Source organism: Drosophila bipectinata, chromosome 3R (assembly GCF_030179905.1).
Source record: "Drosophila bipectinata strain 14024-0381.07 chromosome 3R, DbipHiC1v2, whole genome shotgun sequence".
Taxonomy (NCBI): domain Eukaryota; kingdom Metazoa; phylum Arthropoda; class Insecta; order Diptera; family Drosophilidae; genus Drosophila; species Drosophila bipectinata.
The window spans coordinates 4,649,350-4,664,784 of NC_091739.1; the positions used below are offsets into that span (position 1 = coordinate 4,649,350).

At 42.2% G+C, this 15,435-nt stretch overlaps 1 protein-coding gene across 7 annotated transcripts in view; it reads left to right on the forward strand.

Moving 5' to 3' along the window:
- Positions 1–15,435, forward strand: part of Ptp99A (Protein tyrosine phosphatase 99A) — a 114,117-nt gene that overhangs the window by 80,665 nt on the left and 18,017 nt on the right. For 2 of the 7 annotated variants that reach the window (XM_017245468.3, XM_017245470.3), the window contains exons 1-2: positions 4,517–4,606; positions 9,864–10,670. The exons of the other annotated variants lie outside the window; for them this stretch is intronic. In XM_017245468.3, coding sequence (XP_017100957.2) covers positions 10,127–10,670 — 544 coding nt within the window. In that variant the 5' untranslated portion in view covers positions 4,517–4,606; positions 9,864–10,126. Of the gene's footprint in view, positions 1–4,516; positions 4,607–9,863; positions 10,671–15,435 lie in introns of those variants that run through there. 7 annotated transcript variants of the gene reach the window in all.

Here is a 15,435-nt window from a genome sequence, read left to right on the forward strand (position 1 = left end):
CATCATCATCACCAGCATTATCGTCGTCATTATTATTGCCACAGCAGCAATAACAGTAGAATTTTCCAGGGAAAAGAGGGCTCTGTGGGGGCTAGGGGGTCCTGTGAAAAAGAGCCGCTGGCCAAAAAAGTACTGCAACCAAATAAATTGAATCGAATTTAATGTCAAAAGTGCAGCATATAATTGGCTTAATTCTACGGGTGGCAGCCATGCCATGTCGCACTCAATACTCCCCGTATAAACTACAAGTGTGGTGCACTAAAACAACTACACTGAGAGAAATATATAGAGATTTGAAATCCAAAGCATGAGGCTCTTAGGATACATGCATGGTTATATAATGAATTTGTAGTTTTTAATATTTATTGTAATGTAATATTTTTTCAGTGCATCCTCACGGCATGCATCCACACGCTCACACATAGACACCTGACCACCTCCTTTGGCGGAGCTGCTCTCTCTTTTTCAGTTATTGCCTTTGTGCGTTTGGCGTTAAAAGCGCAAAATTCAATTTCGTTTTATTGTTCGTTAGTTAAAGAATGGGGCGACACGCGGGTGCAAAAAGACCATGGCAGTGGGCGTGGTAATTGCATTTTGCCCACCTGTACCGCTAGGTTACCTTTTAGCATCGTCACTGCATCATCCGGGGAGGGGGAGTGTGCGAAATGTTCATTTCGCCAGCTGGCCACAGAAGATGGTGAGGCTGCCCCTGGGTGCGTACAAACAAATCATAAAACAATAATTAACCCACAGCCCTGGGTCCATAGAAACCACTTTGATTTCCGTTAGAAGCAGCAGGCCAAATGCCAGCTGTCAAAGCGGTAGATCGGCCATCGAGTCGAAGTCATGACCTGGCTTGAGCCACTCCGCTCGGGCTCGAGTCCCAAGCAATTGCAACGTAATTGACCCACTTAGCTCGGGGCACACGGATTGGCTCTGTGGTTATGTGAAGCCATGACTGGAAATGTGACATGTCCCCACTTGACTTTGATATTGACCACCCACAACATGGACTTGCGACTGGTTGGGATGCTAGTGGCAATCCTTTCGGCCAATTTTCGATTCGAAGTTATGAACCACTGGCAGTCTCCACCGCTGGGTTAATTACCAGTTGTATATAAAGATTATAGCTGGAAAATATTAAATTATATAACCGTTTTGTAAACTGTTGTTCCCACTCTAGTGGCTATTTATAAGCGTTCAATAGAGTTCCTTTTTTAGCCTCATCGGGATAATATATTCATGGCCAAGTACAAACAGAAATCCTCCCCTGGCAACTTGTTCCTAATACCCCTTCGGCGAAGACGCTCTATGTCTCTACTGATGAAGAAGCAGCCTCTTCATTTCCATCTCCATTTGGTGTTGTGTATTTATCACATTTTTGGGGGGAATCTCTTATTCATATGCTTCTGCTCACCTTTATCGTGGAACGCTTTGCACATAAATTTTCCAGCGTTTTTGTCACAATTCCTTATCTCATAAGCATAAAATTAACAACCAGCCAAAATGGCGACAAAATCAACGTAAGAACGGCCGGAGTCGGAGGGATTTGCACCATCAAGGATGAGGGTAGCAGTTTTTGAGACTGAACGTTATTTAAAATCGACGCCTGCGGCGCGGCTATAAAAATTTGTGCGCGATAAAACGGAATTATGAACATGAAGTCGAAGGACTGAGGACAACAAGGACAATAGCGTGGGTGCGAGCGAGCGACACGTGTTCTTATTAATTTTAATGCATATTAAAAATCACATCCCTTAGGACATACTTCAAAATAAGAGTGAACTGTTGAAGATGCCGGCTTCTGTATCAATAAAGATCCAAAAAGGAAGGTTACCTTATGTGCTTCTAACTCATAAAAGCCCCAAAAACCACAAAAAAACACACTCACCCACCCAAGTATAATATATACTTTTGGAGACCCGACTTTTGTTTATTAGATTTCGTAGAGCTCATCTGAGCTAAGCTTGATGGTCTGCGGTTTTCCCATACGGTACACATTTTTGTTACTCGGCTAAAATCTTTCTTAATAGAAAACAGATAATTCATAAAATATTTACTAAGTGGCTAAGACCCCCACACAGAAACAATACGGCTTAAATCAGTCAGGGGTGGGGGTGAGAATGCCAAAGGCAATGTCTGCTTCTGTAAAATAACCGAGTTTTTGCCACAGTTGTGGTTATGATTTTTATAACCACAGTACTATGCCCTAACTTTGGAGAGGGTCTCTTTGATTATTTGCAGGAGTTAAATAAAATATAAAAAAACGTAGGTGTTCCTTGAGTATTTCACATCCTAAAAGTATTCTAAGTTTAACTACTTTATAAAGAAGGCCACTTTTAGGAGATACTTCTCCGCATTTATTTAAAAGTATTCACTAGTCGACTTTTTCTGCTAAAACCAATGAATTATACGGCCTTGTTCTCACTGCTGCTCACACTTTTCAGATAAATAATGCACGAAAGTTGTTCATTTAACTTTGCTTGTTTGTTTCATTTCATTTGGTCTGCTGGTTTCGTTGTCTTGTTCGGCTCGCTTCCTTCTGGTCGGGATTTGGATTTGGCCTGCCATGTGCCACGAATAAATCTTGAGGACGCGGCACGGGGGCCGTAGCTGTAGCGGAAAAGGGAAGAAGAACGAAAAAAGTTAAGAAAACTCATTCTCATAATTTTCCAGTTTATTGTAAGCCGCTGCTGCCTCTGCCCGTGTTGCGGCATGAAATACACACACCTGGCGAACAGAGTGCGGCATAAACCTGCTCTAATTACCAGGACCCGAAACCGGAGAGAAGCGGCAAAAGCAAAAAGAAAAAAAAATAAAACCATAAAATATAAATAAAAATCATTCATTTTGTGCACGTTGCTTGCCCGGGGGCAGGTCCTATTCCTGTCGCTCCTAAGGCTTCCGGCGACTCCTTCTGTGCGTTAAATTTTTATAGCCTACACTTGGGCGCCCGACCAAGTTACTGCCACTTAATGAATTAACATTATTTTGATGGGTTTTATGCTTTTTTCATACTTTAGCAGCCCGAACTCCATGATCTCACCGCAGCAGCTGCGGTTGCTCTTCGTACTGCCATTGGCTATTGGTCATGCCAGGCAACACCTCGCCACTGTTTTTTTAACTTTTTAATAAGCCAGAAATAATAAGAGAGCAAAACGTATTATATTCGAGCGTAAGCATAATTCAAATCATTTCATTAACATTTTCGGGCCCACATCCTTTTTTTTATTTTGTTGAGGCAAGCTTGAGGCAGGGGAAATTGCTTTTTAAGTACTTAACTTCAATGCAAGCGAGAAAACTTTTGAGGCTGCAGTATCAACACTGGGAAAAGCACTCTATTAAAATTAATAATTTTAAAAATGTTTGTTATAAAGAAGTTTTTACCTAAAATATACATGTTTAAAAATAATGGTAACATTTTTTCTAACTTGACCCGAATCCTTGAAAAGGATATCCGTTTTTTAATACAATTTTTTGCAGTGCCGAAAACCTTAAAAAATGAAGTGCTAGCGCCAAAGTGAAAGTTTTTATTAAATGCATAAAATGAGTCAAAGTCCTGGACTGCCAAAGGCTATATGCCACATCCTTTATATACCTATACATTTAGCAATACATATACAGAGTCGGATGTACGAGTATTGGGTATGGGCGTGTTGTGCCAGTGTGTGCGTTTAGGGCCATAAATCTAAGTGCTTTAACGCCTCTGGGGCAACTTGGAAACGCCTACTTTTGTGGCTGATGTAACTGCCAGTTACTAAAGCTCCTATGTGTGTATAAGTGTGGCCTGGTGGTGTGGCAGGAGGTGTGCGATTGTGTTGGTTACCCGCTACTGTTATAATGAGTTTTCAAGTGGTTCCCTGCATAGGCAGGTAATTTCATTCTAATTCCTAATGATGTATCTTCCGTGGGAGGAATCATGCACAATGAAAGGGGGCGAACTCGAGAAAGGGCTTTTTATTGATGCCTAACATGGTTAGTTAACAAAATTATAATCGCTATAACATTCGGGATATTTTATAAGTTTGCCATCGAAGTCTTGCATGCATTTTTGTCTGTGTAACGTTTATTTAATTTACTGCTCCCTCCCTATATAGATAATAACTAATCAGAGCTACCTTCAGTAGAATATTACAAACTAATTACTGAAGATAAACGCAATCTGGGTTATTAGTTTTACAGATAATGGGAAATCCAAATGCCCGCTATCAGCAGCAGACACTGATATGCAATCATTTTAATAATAGCAGTTGCCGCAGGGTAATTGAAATTCCCATTTAAATTGCGCGCCAATTTCTAGAAATTCCCATAAAATGAAAATTTCCCCACTCGCCAGACTCTAAAATTGAGCGAGTTCCTCGCCGAACTCACACACACCCTCTCTTTTTAAGTCTCCGCGAGAGCGAGAGTATCTAAAGCAGCTGCCGCATCAGGCGGCGAATTCAGCCGTAAGCAGCAAAGCGGCACGCCGCACCACGGCGAATTCATCTGACAGTGTGCGTTCGGTTTCGGTTCGCCTCTCTGTCTCTTTCTCTGTCATCTTCATCAGTCGCCGTCGTAGTCTCGTCGCATTGGTTTTTATTCTGATTGTGGCCATGCAAAAAAGGCAAATATCCAACGAAAATTAAATAAAACCCTCAATGAAACCCACTAAAACTTGAACAAAGTGCTGACAAGAACAAATACAGCCAGTGTTGTCCAGAAAAGTGTGAAAATCAAGTGGAAAAGTGACTGTGAAAAAAATGGATGGGACTCTTGCGCAGCAGCCGCCTTTTTTCCAACCCGTATAGAATCCAAGAATCCATATAGAACTCTTCAGATACTTTTGTATCTTTCGTTGTGGCCCAGAGCTACCCATGTGTGTGCTTGATAGATGGGTGCAAAATAAAAAAGACACTAACAATAAAACCATCATTTGTGTCACCCATAATATAATAACTGAAGAACCCGATATAAGCTGCGAATCAGCTTTACAAAAAAGAATATCTTGTAGATTTTTGGACCTTCTTGGCGTGCTGCTGTCGCTTCTTCATCCTATTCGTGTGTTTTTGTTGTTTTCTTCTTTGTTCCGCGCAATGTTGTTGTTGGTGGTGCTGTTGTTGTTGCTATTCGCATTTTGTGTACCTTTCAAGAAATCAATAAAACAAAAAAGAACTCCACAACTCGCAAGCCAAAGGCCAGGCAAATTCGCTCAAAACGAGTCTCACCTCTCGGCTCTGCTCTCTTCGGGGAGAGCGCCCAGCACACGCTCTCGCAGTGGCTCTGTTTTGTTGACATTTTACCGCTTTGTCTGCGGCGAATGAAGCTCGACTCGTAAGCCATTTACAAGGCAAATTATGTCAATAATTTAGCATATTGGGCAGATGACACTACCGGATGGGGGCTGTAGAACGCAAAAAATTTCATAAATTATAACAAAGAGCATGATAACCCCTCTGCACTATTAAAAAATATATACCATACATAGGTATCTGAACTGCGCAATTCGCTGACAGTTAAGTGACACAATTCCGGCTCAGCTTTTGGGGCTGGGTCGCATTTTCTGCAGCGAATTTGGATTCCCCCCGCTTGGCCCCTTGCGGCTTTTCGCACTCGGATTTGTATCTGTAGCACGTGCACTGCGACTCCCGGATCCGGCTCTATTGATTTTTCGCACATCCCACAGAGTCCTGTTTTTCCGTTTTCCGCATTTCCCATATCCCAGTTGCCAGTTGCCAGTTCTTGGTGCATGCGCATGTTCATTTCGTAGGTTTTCCTACGATTTCGCAATCCTGGTGCACTGACCTTAGCCCATGACTGTCAATATTTTGGGCCACACTTGGGAAAAAATTAGGGCTACTCTGGAAAACTCTGAATATAAATTTAACAAATTTACAAAAAAAGGGCGAATTAGATGCAAACTTCTTAGGATCCCTAGGGTCCCCTTTCGACCAACAACTTTCTTTCACTTCACTTTTTCTCAGCTTCTTTCCGCTCCCCCGACTGCTGCATTTATGTACACATTTGTTTGGCTTACAAATTAACGCCATTCGAAGTGTTGGCTGGATAAACAAACAAGTGATTTTATTTCATAGCGTTCACAATGTGGGCCATTCATAAGAGCCGATTGGGGGCTCCGCTAGACAAACAATCTGTAGGTAGTCCGGGTAGCAGGTGAGACAGAACCAAACAGAAATAGATACTCCGGTACTCCGGTGGGGAGATGTGGGTTATCAGGGAATCTCACGCTCATTATGGAGCATTTGGGAGGAGTCGAGAGTTTGTTTGGATTGAAGGTAGTGAGTTTGTAGCACGCGAGTGCTTCCAGGAAAATGCATCAAAACTGCCATGGGGCTGGGGGAAAATTGCTCCCAATACGAAGGCTAATAATAGTTTAGAGTTGGGCAAGCTGGTTTTAATTTTAACGATTATTTTTATTAGTTGTAATTTATAGGTGCTTATACTAAGGAAAAGTTAATTACCCTTTTCTTTTGAACTTCAAAGTAAAATTATAATCAAAGTTTACGATGGAAAGTATATCAATAAGCCTATTTCAGCCCACTATCTTTGGGAAATCAGCTTATTTTCCTTTAGATTGTCAGGTGAATGCTAAAACCTTTCTAAGCCGTCGATATCCGCTGCCAATTGAGAGCCTCCTCCCACACAGCTCTTCCGGTTACCTTAGATATTGTTCCCTCCCTCGGACCATTTCACTTTTCGTCAAAAAACATCTATTGGGACAGCCGGATTGTCCATTATTTGTGTATTTTTATATCTATGGGCAGTGACTGATTCGGTGCCCCATGTCGTCACAACGAATCCGTTGAGTCTTTTGAGACCTGCATGTGTGTGAGAGACCCACACAGATACTGGCTGAGGAGACGACTTCCCACTGGTTTCGGCCTGCAGTTGTCAGACAATTTTCTTTCTGCCAATTGATTTCTGTCCCCCGCCCTTGGGCTCTTAGTACTTTTAGTGATTTTCAATTATCTGTCTGTTGTTGTCATAGGCGGGTCATCGCGGGCTATCGCATGCTAATCAGAGTTGTCCACTTGGAAGTCTCTGACCCGTTTACCGTTATTAAGTACTTACTGACCACAAATGGCCGACAATTGTCGCTTGATTGGCCAATTTCCATGGCCGGGATCAGAGTCGCGACATGCTCGTCGTCTACTTTCCGCTTTCCACTTCCTAACACCCAACTCCCACTTGCCACAGACTTTGACTTCGACCCGTTTAACCATTTCATTTTATTGTTTCGCCCCTTTCCCTTCAACTGATTCAATAATCTTTTGTGTTTCTATTTTTATAAAGTCGTCGTACTTGCGGTTATCCAACACCAGATATTACATATATCCGTCTTTACCACACATAAAGATTAATACGACTATTTTATTGTTCATAACTGAATAGCTTTTGAAATACAAATTATTTTAATATTATATTTATTTTAAAAAACCATAAATTCTAAGGGATTTTTTTTTATAGTTTGTTAGTCCTACTAGGGATAGTAGTATAATTTGTTTCTCCCCGTGTATGACTAAATACTATGGCTCAAAGCTGGCTCTTTGGCTTACTTTTTGCATGCGGCAACTTGATGAGCTGCTAATTAGCCACACCGTCAGCAGCGGCGCCAGCTGCAGCTGCGACGCCGACTGCGGTTGCGGTTAGCTGGCCAAACACGAGCAACATCACGTTACTATAGCTCGCTCGAAGACCCAGTGGATATAGCGTGCGGTGGCTAATTCTGAATGAATCAGCACGAGCTCCCTGTAATTTGCACTTTGTCCATTACAGCTCCGCTCCCCTCACTTCCGCTGTAGATCTGGCTTTTTTGTTCAGTGCACTGCAATTGCTGGGCACAAAGGGAAGAATAAAGAGAAGCGGAAAATGTGCTGGAATTTTTCATTTTTCCGGTGTCGTTAAGAAAACTCTAGTCCAGTTGAGGTGTTTATGGATTAAGATCGATTGGTCTCAGATACTTTTTTGTGTAAGAGTAGAGTATGGTACAATAACTATTAGATAGTCTCCTCAACAAGATGTAGACCGTTATCAAAATGACAGATTGTGAATGAATCAGTGTTGAGTAACAAGTGTGTGGTAATCCCGTAATGTCACCGAAGACTCATACAGAGTATGAAATAATTTTGAATTCAAGCAGATATCTCCCATTCCCTGATTTCCAGAATCAACCATTAGCGGTTTCATTTTAAAAGTAAATGTCTGTATTTCGCAGACATAAATTTCCCTCTAAGTATCTCAGAAAATCTTTGATTTTTGTAAGAATTTTCTTGAAAATATTTCTTCGTAGAGCATTTAGGTTTTGCCTCTGGCCTAATCTCTACGCCCAATCATTAATTTTACTCGATTTTTTGTGGCCTCCTCCCTGCGCTTCTGCCATTTTTAGCCCCTCCAGCCATAATCTGAGCCCACAGATGGCGCACACATGTCGTCAGCAAGTCGTTTGTGGGGTTTGCCAATTTGTTGGCCAACTCTTCATATTATATAGTATATGCCTGTAGCTCCGTACGGGCACGGGTGTATGAAGATATTTATTTATATATGCATGCAGCCGTCTCGTAAGTGTGAGCACACTTATGGCCGAGAGTGTATTTTTAATGCGGCTGCATCTTTGCCGGCGGATGAACCCCATTGAACTCAAGGGATTCAGCAAAAAATAAGAAACAATAGGGCCCAGGAAAGTGCGAAGAAAACGCGATAAACAAAAGCGGCAGAGAACAGAGAAAACACAAAGTGTGAGCAATAGCGAAAGGCAGAACTAAAACAAGAAAGGAAAGCTAACTTCGGGCGGAGCCGAAGTTTATATACCCTTGCAGTTAAAACCGGATATATATCGCAAACATCGGATATAGTAGGCCGATCCTTATGGGAATAGGAATATATAATCCAATTTATTACAATACAAAATCTAAAAAAAGTCCCAAGCTTCTATCTTCAAAAATACGAAAGTTGATATTTCTACCAAATACCATTTCCGATCGTTCAGCTATATGGCAGCTATAGGATATAGTCGGCCGATCCTAATGAAATTTGGTAGGTTGGATCAACTGGCCAAAACTAGAATCTGTATTAAATTCCAGCTTTCTATCTTCAAAAACACGAAAGTTGGGTCATTTCCGATCGTTCAGTTATATGGCAGCTATAAGATATAGTCGGCCGATCCTTATGAAATTTGGCATGACGTAGTCTTTTGCCAAAAGTAGCTCTCATGTCAATTTTTAGCCCTCTAACTCTAAAAACACCAAAGTTATACCATTTCCGATCTATCAGTTATATGGCAGCTATAGGATATAGTCGGCCGATCCGGGCCGTTCCGACTTATATACTGCGTGCAAAGGAAAGAAGGGTGTGTGCAAAGTTTCAAGTCGATAGCTTTAAAACTGAGAGACTAGTTTGCGTAGAAACAGACAGACGGACAGACGGACAGACGGACAGACGGACAGACGGACATGCTCATATCAACTCAGGAGGTGATCCTGATCAAGAATATATATACTTTATAGGGTCGGAGATGTCTCCTTCACTGCGTTGCACACTTTTGGACAAAATTATAATACCCTCTGCAAGGGTATAACAATGGCCGGGGAGGAGCATTGAAAAAATGCAATAAATTATCATAAATAAAAGTAAACCAAAAAAAAAAAGCTTGTATTTGATGGGGTTCGACTCGGGTTCAGATACTTTTTTTTTCAACTTTTTTTCTGGGTTGTGGCCCGCTTTGAAAAATGTGTTACACAGCAACAGCATTTTTTTACAACACAGGCTGGATGCAAAACAAAAAAACACAAAACTCAGTGAATCATCAGAGATAATAGAAGCTTTTGTTTAGTTTCCTAACCCATAATTTTGTTGTGTATATTTAGTGCCAAAATGGAAATCATTTAAGTCGAATCAATTAAGAACTATCCATAACATCATTAAAAGCACAAACTATAAATAGACCCTAGTACGAAAAAACACAACGCACAAGATGTTGTAAACAAAGAGAAATACCTGAACTCAACTCAGTCCTGCTAAAAAGTGGGACGAAAACGCACAAAAGTGAACAAAATATAAATAATAAAAAACGCACAAAGCGAGCGAATCTACGTGGGAAAAGCCAGATTGCCAAGTTCAAGGAACCACCATGTCACGCCCCCAGCACGCCCTATTGAGAGCCTTCTTCCACTTGCTGCTCTTTGCCAGCATTTCGGAGCACTGCGCCAACGCCCTGCCCACGTCGTCGTCCACTTCGTCATCCGGCTCCACGGCCTCCTCCCCATCGCCCTTCACCGCACCACCGTCACCCACTGTCCCAGTGGCAAGCAATGCCAGCTCTTCCGACCGCAGTCTGGCCGATCTAGTCAATGCCGAGGCCGAGACCACCGGTTCCGGCTGGGAAACCCTCGAGACTGATTTCAATATGGGCACCGTCATCCCCGACAGCTCCACCGCCCAGAAAACCACACAAAAGTCTGAAGAGCAGCCGCCAAAGAGCACTTCAGCCACCTCGATCGAGCAACAGGATCAGCCACCGGATGTGCCGGCCACCACGTTGGCCTTTGCGAACGCAGTTCCGGTTCCGGTGGCGGGGGAAATGGGCAATGGCAACGGCAACGGAGTGGGCGGCGGCAATGGTATGGGTTTTAACGATGCCACGCCTCCCTATGCGGCTGTCGATGACAATTATGGTAAATAGAATTAAAGTATTTAAATAAATTTTTAATCTTTTTTAGCTATCCAAAACTATTAAACGATAATCTTATCTCAAAATAGAAAACCAAAAATAAGACCTTTATTCAAAATTAATGTCCTAAAAGCAGAAGGAAACTCGAAGAAGACACAAATACGTTGGGAATACATAATTTAGGAGGCCCGAGGCCTCCCGGCCTGCGAAAGAAAAACAAAAGTTCAATAAGCTTTCGACAAGAATTGGCAATTATAGTTGCCCAACTAGAGGTTCACTGACACCGCAGAACTTTATTGGCCCCCAACCCTTGGCCCCGTGTTGGCCCCCGGCGAAAAGAAGAAGAGCTTGTAGTTGCCCGGTTATTATCTGCCGGAGGGATACAACAATAAAATACATAGATAAATCCAACACAACACAACAACAAGAACTACTACGCCAATTGCTTGCATACTTCAAGGCAATTAAGAGAGTTTTCATTTCCGGTTTAGCACGCAGCCCCTTTATTTAGCGGCCGGGGGCGGGGCAGACGTCAACAACTGCCTCCTGCCTTCGTGTAATATGGCAAAATTCTCACGCAAAACTTTTAGCTTTGGCCAAATGAATTATTTAACATTGTTTTTGCCGAGCGAGTTGCTAGTTTGTATTTTTGTGGCGAATTTTGTATCCTTAGTTTTTCCTTTTGTGGGTCTTGGCTCATAAAATATGGCTGGGCATTGACAAGCAGACGTCTGTCTGCTCGTTAGAACTTGGCCAGCGGGTGCCTAGTAGCAACAATTCATTGGCAGCGAGTCTATGTCTTATCGCCCACCCCGCTGTTTGGATTATACCCCGTTTTTGGCACTACAGGACACGCGATGAGCGCAGGACACAAAACAATTAACAACTTAACTTTTATGGCCCACAATTATTTGGTATTTTATTGTTAAGCTGCAGCCAACTATTTTTATGGGCAAGTCGTTAAACTGGAGTCGCTGTTGAAAGCTTCATGGCCCTAAATAGGTCCTAAGAAACTTGGCTTAGACGGAATTTTCATGCCACCCCCACTACACCCACATTTTTCGGGGCCACTTGCGTGTTTTTGAGCCGGACAGACTGACACTTGGCAAATTGCATGGCCATGTCTCGGGCTCTGACTAACAGCCAGCTGATTTTCTGGCCACACGCAAAACTTATATTAGGTTGCATTTGGGGGCAGACACGCCCCTCAGAATAAATATGGAAAAATATATAAATGGGGCAAGGATAGGGCATGTAATTGGGACAAAAGGAGTGCTCCCGTGAAGTGGCACAAGGTCTTTCAGTAATTTGTTGAGCATTCAAAATGCAAGGGCCTGAACACATGTAAATTAGCGTTCCTACAGCTCTACATTTATTTACATTTTGTAAGCTACTTTCTAGCAATTAGCCCGACCGGTCAAACAGATCATTTGAGAATGTATTCCGACCGGCTGACAGCTTAAATTAAATAAAATATTCTACAAATTGCCGGACAACGGCGCCATTTGGATGCTTCGCTGGCTGCCAGTAATTACTATTTCAGTCAAACGAATTCATTTATTTTTTCTCAGAAAATTCTCCGCTCTCTCGAATGCTTTTGATATATATTATAAGCGATTTTTTTGCATTTGTTGGAGGAAATGATAAACGAGGCTCACGGCAAACTTTGAACAGAAACAAACTTTTCTATGACATAAACAAAAACTTGAATAATTTGAATAATTGCTGCTGGAGAATTGAACTTTGGCTCGCCTAAATTAACAAACCAATCAATTGATACTAAATTCTTAGGGAATTCTTCAACATTTACAGAAAATACTGCGCACCTTAAATCTACAGGTTTTGTTAACTCATCTTTAGTGAAACACTTTAATTAATAAACCTGCTGATTCAACTTTTTCACAAACCACCATCTACGATATTTTCACCAAGTCATTAGTTTAATTAATTGTTTGGGCCAACTTTTGTGCAGCCAAGTGCCAAGAGCAGGCTCACACTATTACTTGGCTGGGTGTTGAGTTAATTTTTTGTAAATTAATTTCCAAGACGCAGCTGAGAGCTGTCACAAATTTGGAGTAACACTTTCGGTCTCGTGGCCCGTGATGAAAAGTGCAGCTCATCAAGTGGTGCCGCCACCCAGGAACCACTTCTTCGCCCCCGCTGGCGATAATTTCACGTAGAGGGGGCGCTTTCAGAAGTACTTCCCGAGCTCTTGAACAGTGAAGGGTGGCCTGAAACGGAATTTGGTAGACGAAGGCAATCAGGAGGGGACCAGCGAAAGATATCTGTCGGATGCAATTGGCAGTGGCGGGGTATTGCCGGCATTATGACAAACAGCAGTTGGCAAACAACTTTGACAGCCGAAAACTGCCTCCCACGAATGAAAATTAATGGTGAATGGGTAAGAATTGCAGATGACATCATAGTCGTGCATATATGATGATATTTATTATTTTATCTCGAATTACAAATATGCAAATGCAACTCAAAGATAAGAGATTTAAAGATAATGCAAGATAAGAGTGACTTTGAGACTATGACTCAAAGGAATACTATTTTCACTGGCCATCTTTTTCTTAAATACTTTCACAACCAACTCCACTTGACCAGCACCACAAGTTAAACATTTTACACTTAAATATTCCACTCGCAGCTTCAACTTTTGCTGGAAACTCACCACATAAACTGGCCTCTCTCCATGATCTTCGGATATAGCCGCACTCAAAGACCAAAGTCGGACATGTCGCAGGCGCTAGGAAGTTTCTAATACAAATTGGCACAACTTTAGAGCTTGTCAACGGCAAACAAGCTCTAACTTTGCTGTGTACTCTCGTATTTTGACAAATGATTTGCGTCTTTGCGGCCCAAAATAAACCAAAAAACCCAACCGACACAGAAGAACAAAAATAAAATAAAAACACTTGCCGAAAAATAACTACGAAAACCCGACGCAGCGAAGGCAACGAAAACTTTGATTTTGAACTTTATCCACTGAAAACTTTCCCTCCATCGACCCACAGAAGAGCATTTCACAGGACACTGAGTTATGAACATGACTTGTCAAAAAATACATTAAAAGTGCAAAGTAGTGGAGCAGTCAGCTGCGGAGGATGAAAACAATCATTTAGTAGCCAACAAATTTAGCCAAACTAAAAAGCATAAATCATTGAACTTTTACAGCTCCCATTCTGCGTTGATTCTCCAGAATTGTGGAGCCTTGAAAAACATCCATCAATCATTTAGCTGGCTTTGCTGCTGTCTTGATTTTAATTTGCAACAAGGCTCACACACACACTTGAGTCTGGAGGCAGAAGACTTTTGTTGCACACACATCCCGAAAAGGCGTGGAGCGTGCTCAAGGCGCCTTTTCTTCTGTGTTCTCAAAATTGATAAGCCAGCTGACTAGACTACCTAAGCACTTGTCTTTTCTTGAGGCAAAAAAGCAGACTTCCTGCCAAGTTGGTTTATTCTGAGTTGCGCTTTCCACAACCTGTCACTCTACCGCTTTCAGTTCCCTTACATCCTGATATCCAAAATGTTGCCTATTATCGGTTGCATTGTTGGGCCTCTAATTTATGAAGTAGTGGTAGAAACTTAACATTAATATAAACATTTCGTATACTGTTTCCAAAGTAAAATAAATAAAAGTACTTTTTTGCATTCATCCTGTTTTATTAAAGTTTTCGGACTGGTTTCGTACTCAAACTTCAAACTGTTTCTGACCAAACATATTTCCAAAACACTGTTATACCCTCTTCTAGGGCATGAAAACATTTTGATAGATGGCCTCTGTCACAACAACAAAAAAATCCTGCAAAATAAAAAAAATCAAAATCAAGAATACAGATAAGCCCTTTTTGCTGGAAACATTCTCTGCTTTTTATCGCTCAACCACGTGCCAACCCGCATTTAGACACGCCCCTTTCCAAGCGGCCGGTGACGAGGGGGTGGAAAGCTAGGTTGGGGGGCAGATAGAAAAATGTTGCCTCGGCGACAACTTCCGCCTAACTGCACTTCAACATGTCAATTTTTCTTGTGGGGCCGCTGCCTAGATGGATGGCTACAAAATACCAACCCTCGGCCAAAACGCCTACGAAAAATGCCATTCCCAGATCAGCTTGCATGTATGTGTGCTGGTATTTTCCCTTCTTTTTTTTGCACTCCAAGTCACTTGTCATGGATGCCTTTTGTCTGCCAGTATCCCCATCCAAATAAAAGGGAGAAACCCTGATGGGCTGGTGTGAGCGACGCTTTAAATCATAAACACCTTGTTAGTGCAACAACTCGACACTTTGAACGTGACATTGATGCCTTGTTCAGTGCCGGCGCCCGAACCCAAACCCAAAACAGTTTCCGTGTCTCAAGCATCGAAAAACAAGCGAGCTCCGGCCGGATGGTTGGCTTTTTGGATGTGGATGTGGATGCGGCTGTGGCCGTTGAGCCCGAGGTGATGGTGCTTCCATGTGCAACTTCCTGCCGATAACCTTTTCCACTCACCACATGCCACAAAGCCGACGGCCGTGTTGGCCTTATCGTTCCGCTCCTGGCCATGAGCCAGCCATAAAGCAGGGAGGTGCAGTAATCACTCGCTAGACATCAGCAGTCTGGGCCAGAGGCTAGTCCTTAATTAGCCAAAAGTGTCCGCAACAAAGTTCTAAAAGCCTAAAGCTTGTATTAAAGTTTCAACAAAGTACTTATTTTTTCTTTCAATATATTGGGAACAGCGCTATTGGAAACACGGCGTATGCGTAATTTTTTACATACATATA